A 22,524-nucleotide genomic window follows, 5' to 3' on the forward strand; every position below is an offset into this window, starting at 1 on the left:
TCAAGAAGTGGCTGAACTTGCCCCCGTTCGCCAGGAGTTGGCCGACCTCCAGATCAAGTACGCGGAGGCTCGTGATGATGCCCATGAAGCTAGGGAGAAGCACCTTGACTTGATTGAGAGTACACACATGGATGCCATGGAGGTCAAGCGGCTACGGAAGGAGCATGACAATGCCCAGCGGCGGATTGACCTCCTAGAGGGTGAGCTATAGGGGGAAAAGGATCTGAAGGTCACGACAGAGGCAGTGACCACTAGACTTGCTATGGAGGTCAGCCAGCACCAGGAGTAGGCCAGAAACTTGGAGGTCGAGGTGGACTGGTGGTGTGACGAGGCGCGCAAGCTCTAGGCGAACGTGGACGGTAAGCTCCTAGTCTTCCTTTGTTGTCCTTGTCTCTAGGATCCACAATAGGCTTTTCGACATGGCTGGTACATGTTTTGGGTAGGTCTTGATCATAGGCTCGGGGCGGAGGTGATGAAGAGCCATAGCCTAGAGAAGGAGCTCGATAAGGTGAAGGCCTCCCTCCTAGTGGAGAGCGATGAGCGTGATGCCCTATGCATCGCCGTTTAGCTGGTCTACGATGACCTTGAGCTAGCTTCGGCATAGGAGATGAGCTCGCTCTTGGTCCACATGGTCTAGATCATAGATTGGGCACGCGAGTTGGCGAGGGATGCACTCCACTTTGGCATTCATCGGTCGTTCGCGATCGCTCGTTCTCACAATGAGAACATCGATCTAGAGACGATAAGCCAGGGCTTTGTGCCCGGTTACTCTAACGCTGAGCTAGAGGACATCGAGAATGAGGGGGCCCCTCTAGCATAGGACTTATCTACCAAGATTGAGGATGAGATCAACCTCCTAAAAAATTAGTTAGTTACTCCAAATAGTGACCTTGTAATAAATGGACAGATTTTAATTTCTGCTATGGTTGAACAATCTTTTAGTTCTTTGTCCTCTCTTTTTTTATATAGAAAGGTTAATGTGTTCCGTCCCTTTCCATGGTTAAGGATATAAAGCTTGGGATGCGTGCGAAACAACTCTGATCATGCTGGTGAGCAAAAACACCATAGCCGATGGGGCGTTGATTTCTGGCAGTACAACCAGTTTTACTCAGGGTTTGTTTCCGTAGCCCATACTTTGAGATCTTAACGTAAGGGAGGGTTGGTCATAGAGAATGTCTCTAAGTAGATATACTCTTATTAGCCCCGAGTGATGCTCTACCCCCTGCAGTTGCCGGGGTCAGGTGTCACTAAAGATAGAGGGAACGATAGCAAAACCGATAAGAGAAAACTTTTTCATATTTCAGAAATATCATTCTTAAGCATATGCATAGGCTAGGGGTAAAAGCGACGTTGCTACTCGATGTTCCATGTGTAGGCGAAGACCTTGTTGTCGATAGTCTTGAGCTTGTAGGTGCCTGGTCAGAGCACCTCCACGATGGCGGGGAGAGCTTGTGATAGTTTTTGTTGCTCTAGACGAGGCGGAGCACCAGGTCCTCGACATTGAAGGCCCGACCCTGCACCCAATGGCTGTGGTACTGGTGTAGTGCTTGTTAGTACTTGGCCGAGCGAAGGAGGGAAACATCGTGCACCTCGTCGAGTTGATCCATGGCGTCCTCGAGGGACGCCTCGGCTCCCTACTCGTTGTATGTCCTAACCCTCGATGGCCCATAGTCGAGGTCGGTCAGGAGGATAGCCTCAGAACCATAGGCCATGAAGAAGGGTGTGTAGCCGATGGCCCAGCTAGGAGTCGTCCTCAAGCTCTAGAGCACCGCGGGAAGCTCCACAACTCAACGCCCGCCAAACTTGTTCAACCGGTTGAAAATCCTAGGCTTCAGACCTTGTAGGACCATGTCATTCGTGCAATCGACCTGCCTGTTCGTGCGGGGGTGCGCCACAGCGGCCCAATCAACGTGGATGTGGTACTCATCACAGAATCAGAGGAACTTCTTCCCGATGAACTGTGTGCCGTTGTTCATGATAATGGAGTGCGGGACTCCAAAGTGATGAACAATGTCGAGAAAGAATAACACAACCTGCTCGGAGTTGATCACGGGGATAGGCCTAGTTTCTATCCACTTTGTAAACTTGTCTACGGTGATAAGCAAGTGTGTGTAGCCCCTGTGTGCTCTTTTGAGAGGTTCGACCATATCGAGCCCCTAGACCTCAAACGGCCATGTGATGAGGATCGTTTGGAGTGCTTGGGCCGGTAGGTGGGTCTACTGGGTGTAGTATAGACACCCTTCATAGGTGCGTAAAATCTACTCAGCGTCGGCCACCGTGGTTGGCCAGTAGAAGCCTTGTCAGAACGCGTTTCCGACCAAGGTTCTAGGTGTGGCATGATGTCCGCAGACCCCACCGTGAATGTCCCTCAGCAGTTGCCTCCCTTGTTCGATAGGAATGCAGCACTGAAGGATCCTGGTGTGGCTTCGCTTATAGAGCTCCTCCTCGATAATGATGAAAGACTTGGCTTGGCGTGCAATCCGCTAGACCTCCGTCTTGTCCGTCGGGAGCACTTCACGGAGAAGCCAATCGAGGTACGGGGTCCTCTAGTCAGCTAGGGGGTCAGGCTCTGCCACTAGACCTTCATCAAGCTCCATGACTTTGGGGTCAGAGGGGGCAGGCAGTCAGTTAGTCCCTGAGCCTAGGGTGAGTAGCTTGTCCTTGGTCTGTCCCCGTTCCTCATAGTGTACCGAAGGCTTGTGTTGATCGCTAGTGAAGACGCCCGTCGGCACTAGCTCTCGGCTAGACACCATCTTCGCTAGTGTGTCGGCCACCTCTTTGATCTTCCTTGGGATGTGATTGAGTTCGAGGCCATTGAACTTGTCCTCCAGCTGGCGGACTTCTCGACAATAAGCAGCCCTATTGGTGTCATGGTAGCTTGACTCGTTCATGATCTGACCGATGACCAGCTATGAGTCACCTCGAACATCAAGCCGTTGGATGCCCAACTCAATGGCAATGTGTAGGCCGTTGATGAGCGCCTCATATTCGGCCACATTGTTGGAGGTGGACCATGTACTTCATGCGTATCCCGAGGGGTGAAACGAAGACCAGCCCCATGCCGGTGCCTCTCTTCATCAGCGACCAGTCAAAGTACATCGACGGCTGCTGGCGGCATCTGGACCTTGGTCCATTCCACAACAAAATCAGCCAGTGCTTGGGGCTTGATGGCCGTCCAAGGGGCATACGAAATGCCCTGACCCATCAGCTCGAGTGCCCACTTGGCGATTCTCCCTATGGCATCCTGGTTTTTGGACGACCTCGCCGAGAGGGAAGGACGTCACGACCATCATTGGGTGTGACTCGAAGTAGTGATGCAGCTTCCTCTTGGTGATCAGGATGGTGTGCAAGAGCTTCTAGATTTGTGGATAGCAAGTTTTGGAGTCGGACAAGACCTTGCTAATGAAGTATACAGGGCGTTGCACTTTGAGGTCGTGTCCCTCTTCTTCCCGCTCTACCACCAGGGCGACGTTGACCACTGGTGTGGTGGCCACGATGTAGAGCAGGAGCGGTTCTCCATCGGTCGAGAGGACTAGGATTAGGGCTTTCATCAGGATTTTCTTGACTTTGTCGAGTGCCTCCTGAGCCTCGGGAGTCCACGCAAACCGATCGGTCTTCTTCAAAAGTTGGTACAGCGGGAGGCCTCATTCGTCGAGGCGTGAGATGAAATGGCTAAGCATGGCGAGGCACCCCATGACTCGCTACACTCCCTTTAGATTATGGATCCGACCTATCCTCGTGATGGCCAAGATCTTCTCTAGTTTGGCTTTGATGACGCGCTCAGAGACGATGAACCCTGAAAATGCATTTTTCAGGATTGAGTTTGATGTTGTTTGCTTGTAGTTTTGTGAAGGTCTACTCTAGGTCATCTACGAGCTGGTCGGTTTATTTGGACTTGACCACGATGTTGTCTACGTAGGCCTCAATGGTTTGCCCGACGAGGTCTCCAAAACACTTAAGCATACATTGCTGGTATGTAGCTCCTGCGATTTTTAGACCGAAAGGCATCGTGATATAGCAGAATGACCCGAATTGGGTGATGAAAAAAGTCACGAGCTAGTCGGACTCTTTCATGGCGATCTGATGGTACCCGAAGTACGCATCAAGGAAGCAGAGGGTTTCGCACCTCGAGGTCAAGTCGACTACTTGATCTATACGTGGCAAAGGAAATAGATGCTTTGGACACGCCTTATTGAGACTCATGTAGTCAACACACATTCTCCATTTCTCATTCTTTTTTTGTACAAGAATGGGATTGGCTAACCACTTAGGGTGATACACTTCCTTGATGATTCCGATCGCCAAAAGCTTTGTGATCTCTTCGCCGATGACCCTGCGCTTCTCCTTATCGAAGTGGCGCAGGCGTGGCTTCACTGGCTTAGAGCCTGGCATGATCTTCAAGGCATGCTCAGTGACTTCCCTCGAGATGCTCGGCATGTTCAAGGGTTTCCATGCGAAGATATCTCTGTTGGCGCGGAGGAAGTCGACGAGAGCGCTTTCCTATTTGGAGGAAAGCGTGGTGCCGATGCACACCACTTTGCCCTTGGAGCTATTAGGGTCTACGAGGACCTCCTTGACGCCCTCCGTGGGCTCAAAGGATCTGGCCAACTGCTTGGAGTTAGGTGCCTCCTTGGCAGTCCCTCCCTTGATGAGCGTGAGCTCCTCAGAGGCGATGATTGTCGAGGCATGCTCGTAGCACTCAACCTCGCACTCGTAGGCACGCTAGAAGGTGGTGCCGATGGTGATGATCCCACGTGGGCCTGGCATCTTGAGCTTTAGGTAGGTGTAGTTGGGGATGGTCATGAACTTCGCGTAGCATGGCCGTCCCAGGATGGCATGGTGGGTCCCATGGAATCCAACCACCTCAAAGGTGAGGGTCTCCATCCTGTAGTTGGTCGGATCCCCGAAGGTGATGGGCAAGTCGATCTTCCTGAGCGATATGGCTTGCTTCCCCAACACGATGTTGTGGAAAGGTGCCTCGGTCGATCGGACGCGCGACCAGTCGATGCCCATGGCATCAAGTGTCTCAGCGTACATGATGTTGAGGCCGCTGCTCCATCCATCAGCACCTTGGTGAGGCGCTTCGTGCCGATGATAGGGTCGACCACGAGCGGATACCTCCTTGGCTATGGGATGCTATCCGGGTGGTCGGATTGGTCAAAGGTGATGACGGACTCCGACCACTGGAGGAAAGACGACGTGACTGGTTTGGCCGCATAGACCTCACGGCATGCGATCTTTTGGCAGCACTTGGAGTCATAGGCCGTCGTCCCACCGAAGATCATGAGGCAACCGTCCAGGGTTGGAAAGCCACCATCCTTCCCCTTAGCGTCGTTTGTTGTCAGCTCAGGCTTCTTTCTCTAGTTCCCCTTGTCAGAGCCGCCATACAGGAACCACTTCATGAGGGCGCAGTCCTTGTACAGGTGCTTGATGGGGAAGGCATGGTTCAGGCATGACCCCTTGAGCAGCTTCTCAAAGTGGTCGGGAGCATTCTCAGTGGGCGCCTAGCACCTTTTCGCTCAGCAGCGGCCATGAGCGAGCCCCCGTGCTGCTGCTTGTTCTTCTTCTTATTCGGACGGTTAGAGAGGCCCTCACCAGCGTCCTTGTCTCGCCTTGCTTTGCCTTTGGAGCGATAAAAATCGCTTTGACCGCCTCCTCGCCTGAGGCATGGCTGGTTGCGATGTTAAAGAGCTCCTTGGTGGTCCAAGGGCCCTTACATCCCAGCTTGTGGACTAGGGACTCACAGGTGGTCTCGGATAGGAAGGCTCCGATAATGTCAGCGTCGACGACATCAGGCAACTCATTGCATTGCTTGGAGAAGCATCAGATATACTCGCGGATAGTCTCTACAGACTTTTGTCAACAATTTTTTCAGATCCTAGGGGTTCCCAGGGCGTATGTAGATGCCCTGGAAGTTTCCTACAAAGATCTTCTTCAAGTTCATCCAACTTTGAATCTAGTTGGACGGAAGGTGCTCCAGCCATGTTCACGCCGAATCGGCCAGGAACAAGGGGAGGTTGTGGATAATAAAGTAATCACTATCCACGCCGCTAGCTTGACAAGCAAGCTGGTAGTCCTCGAGCCATAAGCTAAGGTTCGTCTCCTAGAGTACATCAGGATGTTGGTCGATGGTCGATACCATGGTGGGAAAGCCGCGTTAAGGATGTGCTAGCCGAAAGCCTAGGGCCCCGGGTAGATCATGGCTCGAGATCCGATCTTTGCTGCTGTTGTAGCGTCCACCGCGACGAGGATGGAAGCCACGGCTGGCCTCCTCTCTCTTGTCACCCTTCCGTGCCTACGGGCGTCCATGGTGTTGCGTGCGTCATGGTTGGGGTCGAGACTCTCGTGCACCGAGACCATGGCAAGTCCCCTGCCGTTGCGTGGCGCCTGGTAGACGGACACTTCTCGGCCATGTCGTCCCAAAGACACGCGCTGACTAGCATCGATCTCGCATCGCCGAGACTGCGAGCTTTCTGCCTGTTGCACCACTGCTTGCTCGAGCAGCGTGCGGATCTCGCGGTGGGCCTGACGGTCTTCAGGTGTCATGGGCTCCAGGGGCCTTCGGAGTAGGGCCACCGCGGAAGCTATGTTCTGACTTGCCTGGGTGAAGTACGGGAGGCCTCCATCGTCCTCGATGATCCTTCGGTTTATGTCATGGGCGATGGCACGTGCGCGGCCACCATCCCCGCAATGCTCGATCTAGCGTTCGAGCTCCGCGCGCTCCTGCTCCAGCTGGAGGCGCGCATCTTCGAGCTCCTGATGTCGCGCCCTTAGCTGTTCCACCTGCATGTGGGGAAGTGCCCCCGTATTTTCTTTAACTTTGTCGTCAAAGTCATTCGGTAGGGTAACCCCTCCCTCATGGACGCTTTCGACGCGCCCTTTGGGGATACCTGCCATAAAACATTCCTGCGAGGGGTGATGGCTCACCCTACTAGAGTCAGAGTCGGAGATCGACTTTGAATCTTCCACGAGAAGGGCGTGGAAAGACTCCGTGACGTAATCAGCCATTCCCACGAATTCGTCATTTGTGGGAGGCGGGCACATGCGCTGTACCGTGAGGTGACCAACGGTCCTCGTGGCATTGCGTAGACTAAACGGGAACACTATCGAGGCGTCCCGGGTGAGATATTCCTGGGAGAGCGGCTCCCCTCCGACAAGCTGTGTCATGACATTGGCGAGGAAGAAGCTAAGGCAGCGCACATCGTCCCAGGACGGTCGGGGTCCCAGAAAGATGTCGAGTTGACGCTCCAGCCTCCCATAATCAAAGCTAAGGAGCTGGTCGCTCCTATGGACACAGGCCTCCGGTGTGCACAACTACAGCTGCTCGAGGGCCTCGATGGTTGCGTCGAGGCCGATAGAGCAAAGAAGTTGGACGGGGATAGGAGCCCACGCTAGCTCTCCCTCCGTGGTGACGATGAAGTCTAGGCTCCCGAAGCACACGTGCGCGCTCGGGACCTAATTTACGCCGTGGCTAGCCATCTGTGGCCTGTTGTGGAGGACGAGACAAGCAAAAGACCCCTACCTGACGCGCCAATTGTCGGTGTTTCGAATCACCGTCTAGTAAATTTCTAGTTTACGCGTCTAACCTGGATGGCTGTGCTTGGAGGACATAAGGATTTATACCGGTTCAGGCGGAGCGTCCCTACGTCCAGTCTGCTGCTGCTCGTGTTACCAGCACTTGGTTTGTAGTAGGGGTTATAAACAGGTGAGAGAGAAAAGGTCCCAAGTCTCTGGTGGAAAAAGTGAGTCCGGTTGAGCTCTCTATCTACTGCTGAGCGCCTAAGCGTTCTGTCGCTCAGACGTGTTAGATGTATCTTGGAATGCCCCCTCCGTGGGATGCCCTGCTTCCTCTTTTATAGATGAAGAAAAAGATGCAGGTTACATCGAAGAGAGAGAAAGAGACGAGGAGAGGAAGGCTTTTGGATTGCAACGTCTTCTATCTCCTTTACGCGGGTCCTGCCAGCCTTGTAGATGACGACGGAGACGGCTCCACGTCGCGGCCCTGTTCGTCACTGACACCGTACGCGGGCGTCGTCAGCCGATCGTGGTGCTCCATCCCGTCCCAGCGGATGATATGGCTCGTTGACATCTCCGCCTGAGGCCGTACGTAGAGTAGGTAGTACAGCGCCAGCACGCCCAATGTTATTGGCGATGTTCGTCCTCAGACATGGCCTGTCATGGCTGCAGGTCACGTCAAGACGCGCCTGCTCCCCTTCTAGCGTCAGAAGTTTGACCCCGGACTCGTACTTTCAGACCCATAGTGGTTGGGGGGCAGTACGAACCTCTGTCGGGCGAGGCAGAGTCCGCGCCCTCGAGGTCAAGTGACCCGGATCCCGTATCCATAAGGTCGGAAAAGACAGAGCCCGTGCCTCGGGACCGGGCGAGACCAAGATACGTTCTTGACCATCCGAGGGAGTTAGCGTTTGCGGCCATGAGCTTTCTTCTTCCGGGTATCTCTGATACTGATACCCGACACAACCATTTCTGCAAATGGGTTTTCAGGAGAGAGGATACTCAGATTTGAGTTATGCCTCTCCTGATACCCAAAATATATTTTTTATATAGGTACTCTATTGGAGGCTATATTATTGAAGTTTTTTTTTTTTTTTTTTTGTTCGGGACCCGCAACTGTTGGGGACAGTCTGACCTGTGACCTCCTTCCATCCCTATCCACTCCGCAACCCCCGCTGTGTGTGCTCCTCGTTCACGTACGCCGCGCCGCCGCGTCCCCCGCCCTCCGCGATCTCTCTCCCTGCACGGTGGGGCCACCCACTAATCAGTGTTCAGTGCCACCTCACTCCCGGCGCACCAAACAACGCGCCTCACCCTCCCGTGCTGCGCGTGCGCCCCCAGGAACGCACACTTTGCACTCCACCCCTCGAGTTCCTCCACAACCGTGCATTCGCCCCATAGAAATGAAAGAAACAATTCACCCATTGACACTCCGGGCACGGTTGGAGATCGCGACAATATGAAGGTCTGAAACCAAAAATCGGCACGCCCGTGGAAATATCCCGCCAGCGGCCCGGGCGGGCTCACCTCCGCAACGCCTGCGCTCTCCTTCTTCTCTTCTTCCCCTCGGCTTCGAGGGTTATTTTCATTTCTTTCTTTCCTTTTTTTCTTTTTTCTTTTATTTTTTTTTCTTTTTCGTTTTTTTTTTCTCGTTCCTCCCGTTGGGGTTTTGAGCCCCGACGAACCTAATAATCGCCGGGGACCCGGCGGCCGATCGCCCGCCGGCATGCACCCGCAGCAGCGGATGAAGCAGGCCGCGGCGGCCGCGGCCGCGGCGCAGCACCACCAGCAGCAGCAGCTGATGCAGCAGGCCCTGCTCCTGCAGCAGCAGCAGCAGCAGGCGCAGCCGCCCTTGTTCCCCGGGCATCACCCGCACCCCGGCCTCCTCGCCGCGCCACAGGTGGGGTCAGCTCTCTTTGCTTTCTCGTCTCTCCGGTTCGATCGATGTGACGGGTGTGTCTAGCGTGGGAATCGGGGTTCTGATTTGGGGATTTCCGCGCTTTAGGGAGCAGGTGGGGTTCGGGAGGTTCGGATCGGATTTGTGGATTTCCGGGCGCAAGGGCTATTTGGGGGTTTCGATTTGGGGGTTTCGAGTTTGCGGTTTTCCGCTGGAATTTTGGGATTTAGTAGTGTTCTGCGGTCGGTTATGTCAATCGTATCGCCATTTGTCGCGATTCTGGGATCCTCGTTGTGGATGCGGCCATTTGTCGCGATTCTGGGATCGTCGTTGTGGGTCGTTCCGTGTCACAACACAATTTAGATTTCTGCTAGGGTTTCGTGATTAAATGTTTTGGTCCGGTTGAGTTTGTTTTTGGTAACTGGTAATTTTGAGATTATCTTATATCATTATATTATGTGCATTGGGCGACTATAGTGATGTCCGAATCTTTTTTCGGTTCACTTTTAGTTTATTGTTTTTTCCAAAATAATAAAATACTTTTAGTTTATTTTCTGGTTCACTTTTAGTTTATATCATTATGTATGTTCAGTGGTGCACACTTTCCCAGTTTTGGAGGTTTTGCTTTTGTTTGATTTGATGCGGATATTTATTTGTTCGACTGTGGTAGTGTTGTTTGATGAGTCAGGATTGTTTTCTTTTTTCTTAGTAAAGGAGCCACTTTGAACCTTTACAATTCCATTGCAAGGAGCCACTTTGAATCTTATATCGTCTCTGGCTAGCTTTATATGATCCAGAAAGCGATTCCATTGCAAGGCGTTTCAATGTTAATACTTTTCATGCAAATTGTCCTTAGGTGAACTTTAAGTGAGTTCCTGGCAGGTTGGTTAGGTTCAATTAGAAATCTGCCCCCAATGTTTTATATACTTTTTATCCGCCGATCATATCATAGAGAAGTGTACTTGTACTGTGAATTTGTGTTCTCTGTATGATTGCACTGTGTTATTTGCGCGTATTGTTTCACTTATCTGTTTGCTTGTCTCCACTTTTCTTCATTTAAGACAAATGTGAACTGTGTTATGAAATCAGAGATGTTATCTCTGTTCTTCATAGAACCTTTTGCTTACACTTGTATGTCTTTGCAGATGGAGCCCATAGTTAGTGGAAACTTGCCTCCTGGGTTTGATTCAAGTACATGCCGCAGCGTGTAAGTGGTTCTTTCCCTTATCTTATGCCCTAGGGACTGCTATAGTGCTAAATTCGTTTTTTAAGCACATCTCCATAAAAATATGACTTTTCTTCCCCCTTAGTTTCTGAATGGTCTAAATGAAACAAGGCCTTTGTGCAGAATGTTCTGTGTTTAATGTTATAGATCAAACTGCCCTCTGCATGCTGTAAATCTGCAAAATAATGTTGACTACCTTTTCTACATTTATCCTTTTTGTGCTCATCGATCACATTCTCAATAGGTATGTTGGCAATATCAATCTTCAAGTGACGGATGCAGTACTGCAGGAAGTCTTCCAAAGTATTGGTCCAGTAGAAGGGTGCAAGCTCATCAGAAAAGAAAAGGTGGATCTTTCTTTCTTTTAATTAAAAATAAAAAATGGCTAAAGATAGTTTGTATATTGTAACAGATAAATCCATATCCCCCCACCTACCCCCAACACCCACTCGCCTGAAAAATTGTGGCCGCCTTTTCAGACTGCTCTCTTCATCTGATTTTTGGCTTTGCTTTACCCGTATGTCTGAAGTCTAGTTACCATGGAAACACACACGTGTAACATGTTTTGCTATTTTCATTTTCATTGTCTTAGGCTCTTGTTTTGATGAATTAAATGCCTGCATTAATTCTTTCAATACTTTCTGATAAGTTTTAGTTATATGATGCTTAATTGTATATTAGCTCTATTAAAATCACTGAGATACATAAAATATATATTTTAGTCACTTGAAAATATTACGAGAAGTAGTGCTAGAATGCTTCCTTGTGGTATATTTTTGGGTACTCAACTTATTTTGGCTGAGTAGAGTATAAAAGAAATTTTACTTATCGGGGAGAAGGGGAGGGGATTGGGTTGGTTATTGATTCTCCTCCTTTTTTAATTGTAGATATTATGCTAAGACTTTTTTAGGAACAAAAGTTTATTTTCAGCTGGCTGACTACAATCAGCGGTGTGCTAATCTTCTTTTGCTGGAATGAAAGCACACATGCACTCTGCAGTTCAGCCTAACCTATTTATCTAGGTGGGCATAAGTGTTTCATTGCTATTCATGTTAGTTTTTAAAAGTTTGATGAGTGCAATATGGTGAATCGAGATAGCATCGGGGAGCTGAGCCATCTATGTTACTGTGGTTTGACTTGTGGTGGACTGTAGACTAACTTATTGACATGTGCTTTCATACCCATCTCTAAATTATTATACTGTACTATCAGTTCAAACACGTACGAGAATTAAATGTTTGTGGTTAGCCCTGATCCATCCATTCTGTAGTTGTTGTTTACTGCCTTTTAGAGTGACACCTTTCGACTAGCATATTATATCAGGGAGTTGGAAGAATGTCATAGTTAGAACTTAGAAGCTATTAGATGCAACGAACATTTTGAATGTGAGACATATTTATTTTATTGGCTAAACTTTGAATGGATGAAAATAATTATGATTTTAAGCATGGTTGTTCTAGTGCTGCCAATCATTACCCCTTTTTATCTTAGGATTAGGATACCTTAATTTGGGATACTGCATTTCGTATGTTTAATGTGTTAATTGTTAATGATTTACTATAGGTTTGCTTATCCTCTATAAACTACATTGTTTATGGCAATGTGGCCTTCACACTTTCCATTCTGATGTTGCAGTCATCCTTTGGTTTCATTGACTACTATGACCGCAGATATGCTGCACTAGCGATTTTATCTCTCAATGGCAGACAACTGTAAGTTTTTTGGTTTTGTACTCTCTCCATTTCTAATTGTAAGCCGTTTTGGCTTTTCTAGATTCATAGTTTTACTGTGTATCTAGACATAGTGTATGTCTAGGTGCATAGCAAAAACTATGTACCTAGAAAAGCCAAAATAACTTACAATCTGGAACGGAAGGAGTATGTGCTAATTTCTATGAACACTGCCCTGTTTTTGGCTCAACTTTTCTAATTACCACCAAAAATCCAGGTATGGTCAGCCGATAAAAGTTAATTGGGCATATACAAGTACTCAGAGGGAGGATACATCAGGTTTGGAACTGAAGATGAATTAATCATATATTCTATATTTGTATTTTACTTGTTTCAAATCATGCAGATGCAGGTATGTGAATGTATGGTTTCTGAATTCTAAGCTTTGGTGGTGAATCTTCATCTATGCAGGTCATTTTAATATTTTTGTTGGGGATCTTTGCCCAGAAGTCACTGATGCTACTTTGTTTGCATTTTTCTCTGGATACTCCTGCTCGTAAGCATTGCCTGACTCTCATCTCCCCTCCATCATTTACTTGTCATTGTGACATCTTAGCAGAGTAGTTTGCTAATTGTCCAGTACATGGTATGTCTATTTACCAGTTTAGGTTGGTAACTTTTGCAGAGATGCTAGGGTTATGTGGGACCAGAAAACAGGACGATCCAGAGGGTTTGGTTTTGTTTCTTTCAGGAACCAGCAGGTAGTGTCACCATTTTTAAACCCTTTGTGCATCGTTGCCATGGACTTTTGGAGCTGCTGTTTCATCTCACTGTCATTATTTCCTTAATAGGATGCTCAAAGTGCGATAAATGACTTGAATGGTATGTTCTCTAGCTCCATGTTTCTAACTTATGTTTCATTTTGGAGTCCTAAGCTTTCACAAAGTGATTACACCTGTTTACTTTTCTATTGGCAGGGAAGTGGCTTGGCAACCGTCAAATTCGTTGCAATTGGGCAACGAAAGGTGCTAATGTTGGTGAAGAGAAACAGATTGTGGACTCCAAGGTTGACCTGACAAATGGCACATCAGGTAAATACATGTGCTTTGACTTCTTGAGCTTCTCTTTTTCTGAGTGTTTCAAAAAGTGCTAGCCGCTAGATGTGCCTAGCAGCCTAGGTGGTGCTTAGGTGTTGCTTGACATTTGTACTTTCTATGGATGGTATGCCATGCTAAATAAAGCATTTTTTTTTGCATACTCCCTCCATTCCAAATTATAGTTCAATTTAGTTTTGTCCTAAGTCAAAGTTCTCTAACTTGATGTTATATCAAGACTGCAAGTTCAAATAAATGTACTATCAAGAAGTTTCATGGAGAATTTAATGAGACTAATTTGATGTTGTAGATGTTTGTGCATTTTTCAACAGAAGTGGTCACAGTTAGAGAAGTCTGACTTAGGACAGAGATAAAGTGAACTACAATTTGGAACGGATAGAGTACATTCTAACCTTAGTTTTTACTCCTTCTGTCCCAAAAAAATTGACATCCTAGTATTCAAAATTTATCCCAAAAAACTTAGTCATTCTAGCCCACTAGACATAATGAGTCTATCCACTGTAATTGAGGGTGCTAATTAGACCCAAGCATGCTAACTAATCTGCATGCCTGCAATCGGTTCCTTAATTTTGTGTGCGCTGTGGAAGGTTACCCATGTGACAGCCCTGTTTCAAGGGAAAACACTTCCTAATAAATAGGGTACCATGGTCATTTCCCCTCGATACTAATATGTCTGAAAAATCCTAGGATGTCAAGTTTTTTGTGACGGAGGGAGTACAATTTTAATTCATAGGTAAGATGGGTATTTGGTAGAAGCTATACGCGTCACAGTTATGGCTTGAAATTGACCTGCAACACCTTTTAATCTTTTATAATGTTCTGCAGAATCTGGAAAAAAGAATGCAAACGAAGATGGTCCTGAAAATAACCCTCAGTTTACTACTGTTTATGTTGGCAATCTTCCTCACGAGGTAATACTCTTCCAATAGAACAGCTGTTGTCTATGTTTACTGTGCATCTTGTGTTTGGCTTTCTATTTGCTGTTACCATTTTTTCGTTAACTTTTTTTATTGTCTTATCAACGTTCTTCCATGTTTTCTTGATTTCCAGGCTACCAACAATGATGTGCACCTGTTTTTCCATTCACTCGGGGCTGGCTCAATTGAGGAGGTCCGTGTAACTCGTGATAAAGGCTTTGGCTTTGTGAGGTACAGCACCCATGAGGAGGCTGCACTGGCAATTCAGATGGGTAATGGCCAACTTATTGGTGGGAGGCAGATAAAGGTATCTTTGGTTCTTATTTTCACATTTCCTTGATAACGGGATTTAGTAAAATCCTGAATGTTCCTAGGTCAATTTTTACAATAGAATAATATTGTTGGTGGATAACAGTAGTATTACTAGGCCTGCTTATGGGTCAACACCCACCCTTTTCCAACCCACCCCCAATCCACAGCAACAGACTCAACCTTCCCAACCCATTCCAAGCCACTCCAAACCCCCTAGCATCCAACCCAACCCACTGAAAGGATTCACCCAACCCGAGTAGATCCAACCCAAACCCACCAACGGCCTTGTTGGGATGCCCATGTATCTACCTCAATCCGTGTGTGATGGAAACCACTCCCAACCCACATGGATTGAGGTCGATACACGGGCAGCCAAACAAGCCCTACATTGACAGAAATTCGCTAGCGAGAAAGCGGCAACGGGGAGCCGTGTGGCGCCATGGAGGAGAGGGACAGAGGAGGATCTGGGGCGGGTCGATGCGCAGTTGTAGTTCCGCATGAAGCAGCGGCGGTCGGGGAGGACGGGGCGCCGCCGCGAGCGCTAACTCTGGTGCTTCTGTTTCCACCGGTCCAGCAAGAACGGAGCTGCAGATCCTGCCCACCATGAGTGCCACCTTCAGATCTTGCACCTGGACATCAAGCCAACCAGACCACTGTCTACAATGGGCGTCTACAAGCTCAGGACAGTCGAGGAGTCCAACGTCTGCAAGGTCCCGCTGTACTGGTCGAGGCTGGTTACTGCGGCGGCGTCCTCAGTGGCCGTGGCCTCCGCGGTATTCCTGCTGGAGGGCAACGATGCCTTCAGGCAGGGCATCGATCTCCTGTACGCTGCCAGCACTGTCGGTATGGTGCTGTCAACATGTCACTGCTCCTCATCCACATCTACGTCACGCCAACCCCAATCAAGCGCTTCCTCTAGGCTTCGCTGTGGCTGTTGGGCTGCTTGGCTTTCTTGTGACCTACCTCGTCGCTGCCCAGCCGCTGGACGAGGGCTTATTGGCGAGGATGAAGGGCGATGCTGCACCGCATGCGAGGTGATCGCCCGCTGGAGCAAACCTTGTGGCGGCAGCGTAGCAGAGAGCGCTGAGAAGGGCGAGGGCGAGGTGGCTCGGGCGCGTTTAGCCGTCGACTGTGGGACTGAGTCTCGCCATGTCCACGGGTTGAACCCACTGGTTCCATCCATTCTGAGTATCATCTTCGACCCTAACCTGCCCCACCCTGCCCGACATCTCTTATACACCCTGCCCCAACCCAGCCTGCTGATTAACCCATTCGAACCCTTCTAAACGAAATTAAATGAGAACACCCACACCATTTAACCCAAACAAACCCAACCCATTAGCAGGCCTAAGTATTATGTGAATGGTTTGTAGGTAATATAAATTGGTTTATCTACATTATCCCCTGAAAATATATCCAGATAGTAAAACTTTTGTTTGCTTGGGATTTATAAAGGTATGTACAGAACATCTTGGTATGGTATGCACGATATTATCGAGTTGTTTACTGAATAGTCTTTGCCTTAATTTGTTGCAGTGTTCCTGGGGAAGCAAGCCGACTCCACCAGGGACAGCATCCTCGCCTCTGCCTCCTCCAGCACCGGCACCATTCTCCACTGGAGTGTTGGCGACAGACTTCCTGGCCTACCAGCGCCTGGCCCTGAGCAAGATGGCCACGAACCCAGCCCTAATGGGTCAGCACGCCTTGAAGCAGGTCGCTGCACTGGGGATGGGCGGCGGAGCCAGCCGGTCCATCTATGACAGCGACTTCCAGGGCATCAATACTGCCACCGCCACAACCTCCACCCAGCAGCAGCAGCAGCAGCAGCTCATGTACTACTAGAGTACTACTCCATGAGGCACCAGCTATCCATCCCTTCAAGAGGAAGGCGAGGATAATGGATGATGCCCCTTACTACACCCCTATACATATAGTAGATGATGAAGTATTTACCAGGACCTTTTTTTTTTCCTAATCTTTTAAGGCCCATCTAAGTAACATGTCCTCTCTATGCTAGCTATATATATACACCGTAGAACGTATGTATTTCTGGATACATGAAGACCCAAGGTTCTTAGTATAATTTTCTGTGTTTCACCATCTTTTTTTGTGCTGTATGGATTTTCATTGCCAATTACTGTATATATATTACTGGATGGCAAGCGTCATGTTCTCGTCGAGTCGTACTAACTGTTAGGCCCTGGTTGGATCTATAGGGCTTAACTACAAGTCCCTCTGTTTGAAATTATAGGTTGTTATGGTTTTCTAGCTTTTGCGATGCATTAGATATATATTATTAGGCAACGTATCAAGTGCAAACCAACCTTTCCGTGCAAACCAACTGCAGGGGTTGCACCAATCTCTTCGTGGAGAGGTTGGTTTGCACTAGATATGTTCCCATATTATTATGTCTAGAAACATAATAAACGATACGTATCTATAGAAAAGCTGGAGGTATTAGTTGATTAAATTTTATATTTCTTAAGGATCCAAACAGGCCGACGCCAATCATGGACAAGTTATTAGTTTACTTTAAAAAAGGATCTTAATAAGCTGTATAGGTGTTTCCTTTGGGCAAAGTGGGATATATATGCGTTTCAAAGAAAGAAAAAGAAAAGAAAAGAAAAGTGGTATATATATGCATGTACGTGTTCCTCACATTGTTATTGGAACTTGCACACAACTCCTCACGCGCCGCCGTGTCATGTACGTGCTCCTCACACTGTTATTGCCTGGGTTGCCTGGGTACCAAGTTTTCGGTCTGTAGTCTTTCTTCAGCTCGCTTGGTCCGGCGATTCAATCATGGAATCTAGCGAAAAGATCGACTGCGCGACCACAGGTAGAAGAAGCGATTGTGCGGCGTGGAGGGACTTCGTGCTCGACAACGCTCGGGGTGTCTTCTAGGTCGTCATGCGTACTGTCCGAACTGAAGATGCAACTGAAGGAAGCAGCAACGACGAGGAAGATGAAGCTAGTGTTTCGTGCGCAGGTGCTGATGAGATGACCCCCAGGGGCGCCATGTGCCCATGTCCTATATATGCCAATATGTACATATATACGACTCGTATTTCTACTTCATCATGTCTGAAACTGCAACGTGCTGGCAGTCCAATTTGGGTGTAGAATCATGCAAAGATAGATACCGCATTAGCCATTACTCAAGGTGCATTTGCCGTTTATAGTTTGTATTATCGTGGCTGCCAAAACATTCCGAGGCTTTGCTTTATCTAATGCGGCAGCATATTATGCCACAGGATTACTTTGCCACAGTTGATCTTCTATGTTTGTGGTGCATACAAATGCTCATTAAACTTTATTCTCTATAGAAACTGTTATAAAAAAGCCTATGTCCTGTTCGCTTGGCTGATAAGCCATGACTGAAAATACTATTGGCTAATTTATTGTGAGAGAAAAATACTGTTCGTTGGCTAAAAAAGTACGGCTTATAAGCTAAGCGAACATGACGTATGTATGTATTGGGATGATTGAGACTAAATTAGGCGCACACACTACTCTAGAGGACTACACTATGCATTGGGACTGCACTAACTGTCGTCAGAGTCTGTCAATCTAAAGCCGGACGACTGTCTCCTTCAACTTTTTAAAACTCTTTATTAAATGACCTCTCTAGCCCTTCCACGCTTGAACTGTTTAAATTACCATCCTAAAATTGTTTGAATTACCTTTCTGTTCCACTTAGGAGTGATTTTCTAGATAGTTTCATTAATTTTAATTTTACGATTAAAAATCTAGAGAACAAGTAATGGTTTTTAAATCACAAGAAGTATCTCAAGTTGTTTAGGTGTCCCTTAACTCCAAAATAGAGTAAAATGTCTCGTTCAACTCTCGTAATTTTTAGAATGATTTCAAGACGGTTTCATGGTTTTTATTTTTGGAAATAAAGAAACTACAAAGCACATAATAAAGTTTTTAGACCACAGAAAGCGACGCTTGTGAGAACTTTGAAGAAAAACGTGGCACGAGAAAACCAAATAAACATTTTGAGGTCATGGAAGAAAGCATCTAAAAGCTTTCATAAATTAGGTTTAGCTTATATGAAACTGGAAAAAGCATACAAAACTCTAGAAAATTCCCAAACATTCTAATAAATGTCTAAATGTGTTTCAAAACTTTCAACAATGAATATTTGAGATGCAGCCAGCATGAATATATATTAGTAAAAATTTTCACATTTTTAGAGCTAAATCTAATTTATAGAAGCTTCTATTATATATATTAACAAGATTTACATATTTTATTTGGGTTTCTTATATCCTAACATCGTTACGATTGTTCTATAGGAATTTTAGAAACCTAGAAATATTTTTCCATGGTCTAAAACCTTGTCATGTATATTATTTTAATTTAAAAAATAATGAAGCCTCCTAAAAAACCACTTCTAACTGGGGCAGTGAGATAATTGAAACGGTTTTGAAATTATAACTGGGGCAATGAGATAATTTAAATGGTTTTGAAAGTTGACGAGATATTTTTTTTTGAGTGGAGTTAACGAGATAATTGTTCGTCCGTTCGAGTATATTGATTTGTAGGCCGAAAGAAAGAAGAGGCCCAAGCCCAACCCACCAACAGAGGTGCGCGAAGCATCCGGGGTGCTGCTCTGCTCCCTGAACACAAACTCGCTTCTTTCCAAAGCTCTCCTCCGCCTCGCCGCCGCCGCCGCCATGTCGGGCTTCGTTCGCCGTCTCGGGGGCGTCCCGTGGCGGAGCATCGCGGGGGACGCCCTCTCCCGCGTGTTCCTGGTGGCGCAGGCCTACTGCGCCGTCCACGTCGTCGACCAGCACCTCTGCTCGCTCGCCATCGTGCGGGGCCCCAGCATGCTGCCGGCCATGAACCTGGCGGGCGACGTGGTGGCGGTGGACAGGGTCAGCGCGAGGCTCGGCCGGGTCGCGCCCGGGGACGTCGTGCTGATGATCTCCCCCGAGGACCCGCTCAAGTCGGTCGCCAAGCGCGTCGTCGGGATGGGAGGGGACTCCGTCACCTACCTCGTCGATCCCGGCAGCAGCGACGCCTCCAAAACCGTCGTGGTGGGTTGGTGACTGGGCTGGAATTTTCGGTCCGTACTGCTTGTTAAGTGCTGCCTTCGTGATTGGATTTGTGCTCAGTTGATTGATGCTCTTGGCGCTGTAAAGATCCCAATTTGGTCGTTGGGGCGTAATGCACTGACGCTAGAGGATGGGGGCTTTAAATTCAAGTGCTTGGCATACTATTGTCGACAGTAGCTTTTGATTAGTGATTATTTATTATTTGTTGTGCTTCTCCGCATCGTTATTTTTTGAAGACAGGTTTAGTACTTGCTAGTACATTTTACTTGCTTCGAATTAAGATGCGTAGAAGACCTGTGTTTTTGGTAATTGCTACCTATTTTAGACTCTAGGCACCAAAGTTAGGGAAGCGTTTCTATGAGCTCCGCTTCAAAATTGTGCTTGATCTTTGATTATATGATTTTTGAACCACTGGTGGTGTTGGTTCAATATGAGATATGGTGTTACCAACCTAAAATTAATTACTACTGATATAATTAGATTCTCGATGAATTAGAACTAAGTGCTGGTAAAAGAGAAAATTGCTAAAATAGGACTCCCAAACATGTGCCTTTGCTAAAATAGGACTCCTAACGTTGGCTTTGCTCAAATAGGACTCGAAACGTTGTCACTTTGTTATAATGACATTTTTGACACTTTTAATCACATTTGTCATCTCAAATACATGTATTTTGCCTTGAGCTGACTATTTTGCCCTTAGGCCTTTAAAACACGTGTATAGGTGGGCTGCTGGCTGCTGCCTGGGCTGGATGGCCGGCCGCCTGGCCATGGCCTGGGCTGGCTGGCTGCCGCCTGGGCATGGCTGGCCGTGGCCTGGGCTTGCTGGCCGCTGCCTGTACAGTGTAGTACATACGTACTGCATGTACAGTGTAGTACGGAACAAACAAGACTGCCTCGTATACGTACTGCATGCATGCATATGATTAGAATACCAGAAGGGCAATACAGTCAATATGAGAAAATACATGTATTTGAGTTTTGGAATATGATTAAAAGTTGTCAAAATGTCATTATAACAAAGTCACAACGTTTCGAGTCCTATTTTAGCAAAGCCAACGTTAGGAGTCCTATTTTAGCAAAGGCACATGTTTGGGAGTCCTATTTTAGCAATTTTCTCGTGGTAAAACCTTGCACTGTGCTACCATCAGTATATTTACCCCACCAGAAGGTGCAACTTCTACAGCTGTGTTTGAACTTAGAGATATCAATAGCACACAAAATTGGCTTATTTAGGTTTGCTTTCCATAGACTGGCAACATGATGTTCATGTCTTTAAATTCAGGAAATTGGTTATGTTCACATTCATTACTGATTTAGTGGGTTCCACGTGTAATGTTGGGGCCTGATGAGTTCTATGCTTTCTTGAGTTTTGTATTTTTTTTTATTTATATCCCTTGTCATTATTTAGTTTCAAAATTGTACGGTCACTCATGCCCTTAACTTGGGCGATTGTATAATTATAGGTACCACAAGGTCATGTTTGGGTGCAGGGCGATAATGTTTATGCTTCTAGGGATTCAAGGCAATTTGGAGCCGTGCCTTATGGTCTCATTACAGGGAAGATCTTTTGCCGGGTAAGCTCAGCTATTTGTTTTGCATATTTGTTAATTTAATTTAGGAGGCTGGTGCAATCTCTGGAGCCAATATTTTGCTTTATGCATGGCTCCATAAGTTGGGACACAAGCAACTAGCAATTGTTAAATTTGCAGAAAAGGACAAAGTCGCACCTTTACTCTGCTGCTGTGTGCATGGTTATATTGATGTTAAGTTTTGTAAAGTATAGTTGAAGTGCTTCAGTTTCCATTTCAAAATCCTGGATAAATATCAATTTTGTCTTATAACAATAATCATAATTTGGGGCAATACATTTTGCTGGCATATACTAGAGGGTAAATATTGTCCCGCTAGGTTCAGCTCGGTCTCTAGAAAACAAGACAAAACCGGGCATCATAGGTCCCCAATGCCAGTGAAAACATGGTATCATTTGAACTGGAAGAATTATTCATTTGGCTGATATTGATATGCCTAGCTGCTGCTGTCTTAGGGATAATAATGTTTGCACTCTGGATATCAACATATAGATTTTAAAATTTAATGTGCTTGATATTGATGTTGGAATAGAGATTTACCTATTTCAACTTGCTACCTGTTGATGTTTGTGGAGTGAAATCTAAGGCTTAAGATTCAGTTAGCATGTTTCCATAGTCCTTAGCGCACCTTAGAACATTGTTGCCGCAAATGGGAGTATTGACAGTGACTGTTTGATCTTAGGTTTGGCCGCTGGAGGGCTTTGGTCCAATTGATTCAAACCAGTCTTAACAGAGGTAATTTAGCTTTTTTGTTGCATCTTGTTTTCTAAAAGATACCTGGCTCTCTCTAATCATCATTTGTGCTAACTTCTGTGTTTTCCGTTTTTCTGGACCCATATTATTGCTCGTGCCCAGAGATTTAATAACCAACTGCAGGGCCCTTGAGCTTGAAAGCTTTTGATCTTCTATAGCACATTGCTACAGCGAAGCAGAGTGTACCTTGATGTCCCATGTTTTGAGTTTTTAGTGTGTAACAGTTTTGGTTGTCACCTGAAATCCCAATCAGCACATGTTCTGATACAATTTCTTGTGCTAATGCCTGGGTTGTAACTTGACTGCCAGTGGATTTTGTAGAGGGTGGAGCCTGAATACCTGATTGATTCATGTGCCTGAATACCTGATTGATTCATGTAAATTGAGGTGTATTAGTTTCGAGCATATCAAACTGAATTACATACTTCTGGGTGCAGAGAAATCGCTTGATCAGTGCACTCTGAACCTTGC

The 22,524-nt window shown here is 47.0% G+C and overlaps 1 protein-coding gene and 1 pseudogene across 1 annotated transcript; both read left to right on the forward strand.

Moving 5' to 3' along the window:
• Positions 1-9,050: 9,050 nt before the first annotated feature.
• Positions 9,051-16,828, forward strand: LOC136484336 (oligouridylate-binding protein 1-like; annotated as a pseudogene).
• A 2,407-nt stretch (positions 16,829-19,235) lies between these two features.
• Positions 19,236-22,515, forward strand: LOC136483062 (mitochondrial ATP-independent inner membrane protease subunit 1a-like). The gene is made up of 4 exons (XM_066480178.1): positions 19,236-19,693; positions 21,175-21,285; positions 21,983-22,035; positions 22,156-22,515. Exons 1-3 carry the CDS (start codon positions 19,331-19,333, stop codon positions 22,028-22,030), a joined length of 522 nt encoding a protein of 173 aa, XP_066336275.1. The 5' UTR covers positions 19,236-19,330; the 3' UTR covers positions 22,031-22,035; positions 22,156-22,515.
• Positions 22,516-22,524: the final 9 nt, after the last annotated feature.

This window comes from Miscanthus floridulus, chromosome 9 (genome assembly GCF_019320115.1).
Source record: "Miscanthus floridulus cultivar M001 chromosome 9, ASM1932011v1, whole genome shotgun sequence".
NCBI lineage: Eukaryota > Viridiplantae > Streptophyta > Magnoliopsida > Poales > Poaceae > Miscanthus > Miscanthus floridulus.

Coding starts and splice junctions, on each gene's coding strand:
- LOC136483062 (XM_066480178.1), top strand. CDS start 19,331: ATGTCGGGCTTCGTTCGCCGTCTCGGGGGCGTCCCGTGGCGGAGCATC. Junction 19,694..21,174: donor ACGCCTCCAAAACCGTCGTG/GTGGGTTGGTGA, acceptor GTATAATTATAG/GTACCACAAGGTCATGTTTG. Junction 21,286..21,982: donor CAGGGAAGATCTTTTGCCGG/GTAAGCTCAGCT, acceptor GTTTGATCTTAG/GTTTGGCCGCTGGAGGGCTT.